General features: G+C 37.9%; 1 protein-coding gene across 1 annotated transcript in view; it reads right to left on the bottom strand.

Annotated features, from left to right (window-relative positions):
* CDH6 (cadherin 6) overlaps window positions 1–9,384 on the bottom strand; it is a 128,963-nt gene that overhangs the window by 9,944 nt on the left and 109,635 nt on the right. Inside the window, exons 6-8 of the mRNA XM_007451410.1 lie at window positions 7,877–8,064; window positions 5,371–5,624; window positions 129–265 (exon numbers count right to left, since the gene is read on the bottom strand). Of these exons, the coding sequence (XP_007451472.1) occupies window positions 129–265; window positions 5,371–5,624; window positions 7,877–8,064 (579 nt within the window). The remainder of the gene's footprint in view (window positions 1–128; window positions 266–5,370; window positions 5,625–7,876; window positions 8,065–9,384) is intronic.

Raw genomic sequence — 9,384 nt, 5'->3', positions numbered from 1 at the left:
TCTTTCCCTCAATAAGTATCGAGTGGGATCATCAATACATGGTGACGAGTTTCAGCGCATTTCACTAGCCGTTGTGGAGATGCTCTCTCTGTCAATCAGGGACAGCAGTGGTAAAAGGGTGGACTTACTGATCTCTGTTGCTATCACTGTAATGTTGTGCCACAGCAATGTTTCTCGGTCAAGAAGTTTCGATGTAAAAATTGAACCATTTCCAGAATCGATGTTGAATATTCTGTCCATATCTGTGTGTCGATCAACAGAATACCTGATAATGCAGAGCAGAATTTAGAAAGGTTTTCTTTGATTTGCTATTCTCGCAACCTAAAACTATTCCCAGAAAATCTGTTGCATGAATTTTTTTCTACCTGTAGCACATATTTGAATATCGGTAACTTAATATTAAGCAAAATATTCTGATAAATTATTTCTTTACAATTGAGGTCTTAATAGTACACCCACTAGACAAGTTGCATGATTTTGAGTATCATTACTAAAGTCTCATTTTAAAAAAATGTAATTTAGATCAAGTTTATATAGTAATTTTACATTTTAACTTAAGTTTTTAGACGTTTGGTTAGGACTTTAATGTGTGTGTGTGTGTGTGTGTGTGTGTGTGTGTGCGCGCGCACGCACATAAGTAGGGTTATTGGCTACTTTTCTATTATCCATTTTATTTAAAAAATCGTTATCTTGAAAAAGCAAAAGATGGTTAATGTGGCTGAGGTTAGTGAATCTGGAGAGGGAAATAGCAGACGAGCTTGTGGAGAGATCCGCAGTCGGGACTGTAGAAGGATGGGCTGGCTGTGGAGAGGAGTTGGAGTTTATTTGAACTTGATGTGGATCTTCCAGTGGATTTTAAGCAGAGGAGTGTCACCATCTAACTCATGCTTAACAAAGATCACTGGCTGAACTGTGGAGAATGGCTGGATGGTGCTGTCACAAATGATGGGAGTGAAGAACAGGATTTGGGGAAGATCATAAGTTCCAGTTTTGATATGTTGAGGCCGAGGTGCCTGAGGAAAGTTCAGGAAGCTCAAGATAAACATCCAGACTGACAATCTAGATTTCCTATTCAACACTCTAGGAAGAGAACAGGGAAAAATGCAAAGAATGGAGTTGCTTAAAGGATGAATGGGAGAATGGAGACCCACAGGGACTAGAACAGTGCCCAGAGTAGAGTAGGAATTTGATGAATCTTTAAAAAGGAGAGTTTGGAGAATTCAAAGAAAACCAAGAGGTGCTTTAGAAACCAAAACAGGACAAAGTCTTCAACGCTGAAACTGATGAAAGTCTAGTAGATTTTGAGAAATGTTATCTTCTTTATAAATTTATTACTAGTGTCTGGAATAGTCATATGTAAGGGGAAAATATGTATACACCCTGTTTTATGGGGGGAGCATTAAAGAGAAAACTCAGGGGCTTCCCTGGTGGCGCAGTGGTTGGGAGTCCGCCTGCCGATGCAGGGAACACGGGTTCGTGCCCCGGTCCGGGAAGATCCCACATGCCGCGGAGCGGCTGGACCTGTGAGCCATGGCCGCTGAGCCTGCGCGTCTGGAGCCTGTGCTCCGCAACGGGAGAGGCCACAACAGTGAGAGGCCCGCGTACCGCAAAAAAAAAAAAAAGAGAAAACTCAGAAGAAAGTTGATATGCGAAGGCCATTATGAACAAAAAATTGCCTATTTCAGATGAATTCTCAAAATTTTAAAATGCCAACTCAGTAGAAATATATTTTAAGTAAATGTCCTACCTAGTCATACACATGTGGAAGTATTATGAATGCTTTTAAAAAAAAAACTCTTGTTACTAACTTGCAAATAGTGTACCATGTTCCAAGATTCTATTTCAATTAACTATTTTGTTTTAAAGTACTACTAGTGAATTATAATAAACAATGTTATCTTAATAAAATCTATTTTTGTCATCTAGCAGGTGTCTAAAAAATATATATTCCATTATTGTAGGCTATTTAAACTTGATTTTAAAAAGAATTAATGAAGTTCACAATGGATTCATATATGTTAAGATGGAATTTTAGTTTCAGTTTACATAAATCTAGTGTTTTATTATCAAAAGGGTTGAAACAGATGAAATAGCTACTGTTTTGCCACTTACGTCATGAATCAACCTTTATTAAGAATTTAGCCAATTGCATTGAACTTGCTTGATCACCTTTCTTCATCTTTGAGAATGATAAATATTTATAGGACATAATTACCAAAAAGGAAATCTCAGTATTCATAGCCTTTGTCAGGAATTTAATAATTTTCTACAAATATATTTTTTTCTTTCATGAAAAATGTCAAGTTTAAGACATGATGCTTATTGCCTTTATAAGCTGTTAACAGTTATACACAGCAGTAATCTTTTCTTGCTCGTTGCCTCTTTTCTTCCTGCCATAGTTTTAAGTTTTACAAGTAATTGTATTTTCCAATCAAGCCTTGAAATAAAGGGTAAGGGGTGAGGAATTTTTACTTGAAGGCGGCTTTTGATTTTAAAGAGAGAGGACTGTTTAGGAAATACCATAATTGTGTATTATTTTCTTTCCTTAATTGGGGATTTAAAAATTAATAGAAAACCTAAAATGTCTACATTGTTGAGGAAAGATATCTCATTTGAGGCACACAAGGCCTCATTTGTTTGTTGTTTTTCTTTCCAAAGTAATTTCTATTTATATCCAGAAATTTACTGTCCAGTCACATTAATAACTGATAAGGAAAAAGGTAACCAATCTCATCATGATTATAGCAGATCATTCTGCTAGGTACCTCGTTTTATTCCCTAGAACTTTACTGTATTCTGTGATTCAATAATTTGTCTTCTCGTGTATCCTGAAGGGAGATTTGTGGGTCAGGAAAAGAAAATGTGTTTGCCTGTAAATTTTTCATAATAAGTATTCAGAGTGACATTTTGTAAGACTTCCATGGAAATCAAAGGACATTTGTGATATGAAGTTGTTGGAAGAAAATTATTTTATGTGATTAAAGAATTAAAGATTTGTGCTTACATAATGATAAATCATTGTTTGGGGGAAGAATTCTCCAGTATTAATTGTGCACCTAACATTGTGTCTAGCACTTACTTGTGCAATATTTATGTCTTGCATAACCAAAAACTATGTGTGGTTGTAATTTCTGAATATAAGAATCAGTTTATCCTATAAAAAAACCCACTGGAATATGCATCTATATACCAATATATCTATGTGTATTTTAATCCTGAAAGCTATATCTATATATGAAATCCATATGTACCAAGGGAAGGCCGGCAGAAAAAACTTTAAAATTAGCTGACAGCCAACCTAATCTGACAAGCTAACTACTTCCTGTAATAAAACACAAAATAAATGCAATGGGTAAAAGTGGTATTTGGTATAAAAAGTAAAGCAGACATAAAAATGAAGCCTACATTCCCAGAAGACATTATCTCTTTCAATTAAAAGCATGTTGACTGATCAAAGAGGTAACCGAAGCTCATATTTATAAACTTCCAGCATTAGCCCTTTTAAATTGGTCTTGATGTTGACCTGCTAAGATTTTTGTCTTATGCAGTAACACGAACTCTGCACGTTGGGAAAGTACTTAAGATTATTTGTGTTGTAGGAGCAGAGGCCGTCATTCATTTTCCTTATTAATAATGTTAAATGTATACGGAGGAACACTTGACCCATGGGGCTCTCATGTGGCTGCTTTGGGTTGCCCATCATCCAATTTAAGGAGTCTACAGGTATTCCAGTAGAATGCTAAGACAACAGAGTCTGTTTTCCCAAAGATTTAAAATTATTCCCTGAAAATAAGCCTGGCATTTTTGAGTCTTAGATGTGGGACTTGCCATGAGGTTTCATTTGAACTCAGTGGCTAAAAAGTTGAACTCAAGGGCTCAATGGATAAAAAGTTGGAAAACGACTGCCTTAGAGCCTCAAACTCTTTCATCTGCAATAATATTCTTCATGCAGCAGCCAATGTGGTCCTCTTAGAGAGTAGTTTTGGATTAGTTTACTTTTCTACCCAAAGCTCTCCAGCGGCTTCTTACCTCAATCAGAATAAAATCCAGTGGTTACCAGCGCCTACAAACCCCAGCAGGCCCTGCTTCACTCACCACCTACCAAACCTCCCTGTTGCCTCATACAGTGCCACTCCCCGCCTGCGTCCCTCTCTCAGCTGCGGAGGCCTCTACTCCTACCTGCCAAGCAAGCTCTGATGTCAGACCTTACCCTTGCTTTCCCCTCTTGTTGGCATGTTCCTCCCCCAGAGAGCAGTGTGGTTCATCCCTTCATTTCATTCAAATCTTTACTCAGATGATTTCCAACAAGGCCAAGCCTGACCACACTATCTAAAATGGTACCCCAGATACCCTTTGTTTTCTATGCTCTGTCTTATTTTACTGCTTACACTTTAGTTTCACCTGACATAGCACATATTTATCATTTGCTTATTTCTTTCTTCCCCAATTAGAATGTAAGCTCCATGAGATCAGGACTTGGTACTGTTCTCTGTCATATCTCTAGTGCCTAGAACATGCCTGGCACATGGCAAGTGCCCTGATCAGAACAGATCTGTAGACTCACGGGTACCGCTTCTCAGTCTGCTTACTTTCTTCATGAGGAATAATTTACACAATAATATTCTGGTTTAGCACTTTTCTCATCTAGTCAACTAAGCTACTGGTAAAGGCTCAAAGTTGTTGACTCCAGTGCTTTCATGATAAGATTCTAGAATGCTTAAGCAGTGGTGGTCTCAAAGGGCAATGAGGCTTTCTTACAACATGATTTACAATGAAGGTGTAAGGAAAGTACAGGGAAAATAGAGCTTGCTTACATAGTATATATTTGGATTCAGCTCTATTAATTTAATTTCCCCAGGATTTCACAGACGTATATCATGAAACAGTGCTTGTTTTTATCCATGTCTGCAACAGAAAAAAATTATGCATCCAAATGGAGCATAATTCTGCCTGTAAGTGTTACATGGTGGTTCTTCCACGCTTGAAAAACTGACTTTCAAGCACAGTGCCGTGTTTGTTAAAAATGCTTTCTCCATTCCACACCAATCTCTGACAAATCTAAGACCTAAAAAAAAAACCCAGACCATTCAGCTGCGTTACCTGTACCACTTCCATGTAAGCAGTAACCTCCTTATAGCTCATTTTATGTTTTTTCACCCCAAATTTTGAGTTTTTTAGGTTTACATCGTTGCTAAAATAATATTTTATGATGAGCAAGGAGAGCAGAGTTAGTAAAGATACTTTAAAGTAGTTTTTTAGGAAGACAAAACTAATTGGAAAAACGGGATTCCTCTTTTCCAACTTACAGGTGAATATTTGAATATAAATCAACAAACTTATGGAAGAGACATGTCACAGACGTGTGCTTACTTGACAGGATTTCGGGCAGCATCTGGATCTTGGGCTGTGACTGAGCCTATTGTCGTATTTATCTGAGCATCTTCTCTTATTTGTAGGACGTAGGCCAGTTTGCTGAAGACAGGGGGCTCGTCTACATCTTCCACCATAATTTTAACTGTGGCTGAATCTTTGAATGGACCCAGGTAGAGAAAGCGGGGTTCAGTGTGAGGGTTGGAGGCTTCCACTTTGAGGCTGTACACTTTCTTCTTTTCAAAGTCCAAGAGCTTGTGGGGGGTGCGGGGAGGAAGAAGTGACATATTTAAAGCAGCCAAGACACAGAAAGCCAAGGCATGAGCCATTTTTAGGGCAAATCACCGATAAATGAAAGTGATCATATTGCTTTGAGACATCACTACACAGCGTGATATTGGGTAAAGACATTGGAGTTCAGATACTACACAATCCTGATGGAAGTGTGGGCTGAAATCACGCACCAGGGGTGCAAGTTATGATGGGCAGGAGAGGGAACCTAGAAGCAGGAGGGAACCTAGAACAGGCCCCCTTTAAAAAAAATCCTTATATTTGGGCTTCCCTGGTGGTGCAGTGGTTGAGAGTCCGCCTGCCGATGCAGGGGATACGGGTTCGTGCCCCGGTCTGGGAGGATCCCACATGCCGTGGAGCGGCTGGGCCCGTGAGCCATGGCCGCTGAGCCTGCGCGTCCGGAGCCTGTGCTCCACAATGGGAGAGGCCACAACAGTGAGAGGGCCACATACGGCAAAAAAAAAAAAAAAAAAAAAAAAAAAAAAAAAAAAATCCTTATATTTGACTACAGGGAGCCTCGCCAGGAGCAGGTTGGCAAATATGTAGTAGATCCTTCTGTGTCAGATGTTGTCACGTTTGGCTGTAATTGAACAGCTAATGAGTGCTTAAAATTTGCCAAGGGACTTCCCTGGCGGTCCAGTGGTTAAGACTCTGTGCTTCCACTGCAGGGGGTGTGAGTTCGATCCCTGGTCAGGGAAATAAGATCCCACATGCTGCGTGGTACGGCCCCAATTTTTTTTTTTTTTAATTAAAAAAAATTGCCAATATCTGAGCCCCACCCTGGACCATTAAACCAAAATATCTGGGGTGGGGATGGCAATCTATACTTTTAAACACCTCCCCTAGTGATTCTACTGTGCAGCCAGGATGGAGGACCACTGGTCTGCAGCATGATTCCCTGTTCTTCATTCAGATAAAATAGATTATAAATGGGTTTTTTTTGGCATGAGTTGATAAAATATTCCAAGTGATATCCTGATAAGGGCATCCGGCTAATTACTTGCCAAAGAAAGTAATGATCATTGTTGTCAGAGGTCTTTAGGAGAAATATCTCTGCTTCTGGAGACATAGTGAACCCAAATGCTTGTTGCTGGCTTTTAGTTTTAGATGATAATATGACAAGGCTCACGAGAAACACAATTAATCAAGATGTTAGTGAATGTAATTTAGTCAGCTAGGCAAAATTTCAGATTGAATCTGATAAGGCACCAAGAATATTAAAAAGGTTAATGCACACTAATGGGCTCCCTAATTATATTATAGTATAAAACATTGATCTGAATGTCACTTAAACATGTTTTATTGTGTTTCCAGATATTAAGGCATGTAATCCAAAGCTTAAGATGAAAATTTTTCTTCTTATTTACATCTACTTACGCTTATATTTACCAGCAAATACAACAATATGTGACAGGAGAGAGAAAATATTACACCATACATGATAAAAGTGAAATCTTTTTAAAAAGTAACCAAAACTAATATTATTTTCAGCTTTGAAGCACACAGTTTATTGGATTTTAATTTTTGCCATATTTTAGTATACTGCTCCGTGGTACCAAACAATTCTGGGGGTTAAATATTTAGTGAGTAAGTACATAGGGGAAAATAGGAATTTAGAATATAAAATCTTTATTATTGTGTTCCAAAAAGTAGCTAAAGAGCTTGCAGGAAATTTTGCTACTTTATTTTTGTGGTCTTTATACATCCTCTCTAATTCAAACCATCTTTATCACTGCTTGTGTTATTCTCTTCCTTCAAAGCACGCAACAGAGTTTGTAGTTATACATGTTTCTTTGTTTATTTGCTTTCTTGTCCTTGGGAGCAGTTCCCTGAGAGGAGAGACCATCCTGTTGAATGTACTATTGCACCTCCAGCATCTAGAACAGTGTCTGGAACTGTTTTAAAATTTATTCTTCACTTATATTATTTATTTCGTGTATTTTTTGTATATCATTTGTTTATATTGTTTATTTACTCAGGAAGTTTTTAATAAAAATTTATTGAAAGTATAGAATTAATGAATGTATAAGATTATTGAGGACCCCTGGAAGCCAACCAAAGAACTCTCAATGTCATTAGACTAGGTCTTAAAAAGAAAATTAATAAAACAAGACTTGAGAGGAACATTCATGTGAGATGTAATTGCCCCCAGTTACTTAGGGACCAGAGAAAAGTAAATGCCTTCATTTGTGTGGTATTTTAAAAAATACATTACCTTTTTGACAGTTATAATCCCTTCCTGGGTTTCCTGATCGGTGATGACATCAAACATGTCCAGCCCCTCTCCCTCTGTAATGCTGTACTCAATCTCAGCATTTTCTCCCAGGTCGGCATCACTGGCTTTGATCCTGCCAATTGGTGTACCCGGCGGAGATGATTCAGGAGTTTTAAATTGGTATGTACCTATTAATCACCAGACAGAAATAAGTCAAACACAGACTAATTACACTCCATCATACTAAAAACAAAACCCATTTTCTAGCAGTTCGTTCACACATTACCATGGATGCAGGCAGATTTGTGCTTTCCTTAAAATAATTAATGGTGCCCTAGTCTCCTTAACGTTTTTACTTTCATGATTGTTAAGAATATTTCTTCTATTTCATGACCTGTCTCGTGGCAAAGGGAAAACACTTTTCTTGTCCTGTAAGTAGGCTTCCAAGTTTATGGTGTGATTGTGAGAAAGTCTGAACTGTGAAAGGAGGGCGCAGAAGGTTGCAAAGACCCCTGTTAATGTAATCTAGCAGAAAGAATAAAAAAGAATTTAACCTGAACTGTGACTTTAAGCCAATTACTAGGTGTTCTTTAAAAGAGCTCTTTCTGTCATTGCTAATAATAGCTGAAGGTGAAAACAAATTACAGCACTTCCAGAATGTATCCAAGTAGAGATTCCTTCCCTCCGACATGAAGCTGGTCTAGTTGCAGTTAGGGATATAGGTAAATACATTGAGAAAAAAGCTCTTAATTTTTTCTAATTTTGACTAATTTCTTCCTTTAAATTTTACTGGCGTTTTTTCTATGCATAGATTTCTCCCATTCTTGTATTTATATTACTAATTTAAAAACTAGACATACACTTTTCTCATGTTGGAAAATACCTTGAAGGAGAGTACATGTGAGTTTCAGTTAGATCTGTCAGGCCAGCATGTGCTTAGGAACAGACAAATAGTAAAAACAAAACTTATTCTATTCCCACCCATTACATTTTGCCAACTATTTACACAAATTGCTTTGGAAAAAGAATTTAGACCATGACACTACTAAAATATAGTCCTTCAACAATATTTAATCCACTAAGTATTGATTGTGCTCATCCTTGGTAAAATGATAAAACATGCCAAGTTTTTCTCTAGTGTATTCCACTTCCCTTTCGGGTGCCTCCAGCCCCTTTCTATAATCTCCGGTCCCTTGCCTCGGGACATTAAGCAGTAATGATCACGGTCTATTTATTCAAGGAGAGAGCACAGAGCGGGAAGGTCCCGTGGTATGGGTAATCCTTCTGTTATCCTTCCCCAGGACATCCCCATATGGAAAAGGAGGTTTCTGGGAAAAGTGCTGGTGATTCTGATCTTTTCATTTCAGGCCTCTGTGGGGGATATATTAGCGTTCATAGAACCTTTCTTCTCCCCGATAAATCAGAAATTAGTTAGCTGTTCTGTTTTTGCATTTAACTGTGATTAAAATACTTGAAAAAAGTAAACAAGATAAAACTATTTCCTGCTG

The sequence above is a fragment of the Lipotes vexillifer genome, unplaced genomic scaffold, assembly GCF_000442215.2.
Source record: "Lipotes vexillifer unplaced genomic scaffold, Lipotes_vexillifer_v1.1 scaffold896, whole genome shotgun sequence".
Lineage (NCBI taxonomy): Eukaryota > Metazoa > Chordata > Mammalia > Artiodactyla > Lipotidae > Lipotes > Lipotes vexillifer.
Note: the sequence above shows the minus strand (reverse complement) of the source record. Positions and strands in the feature narration are given on the sequence as shown.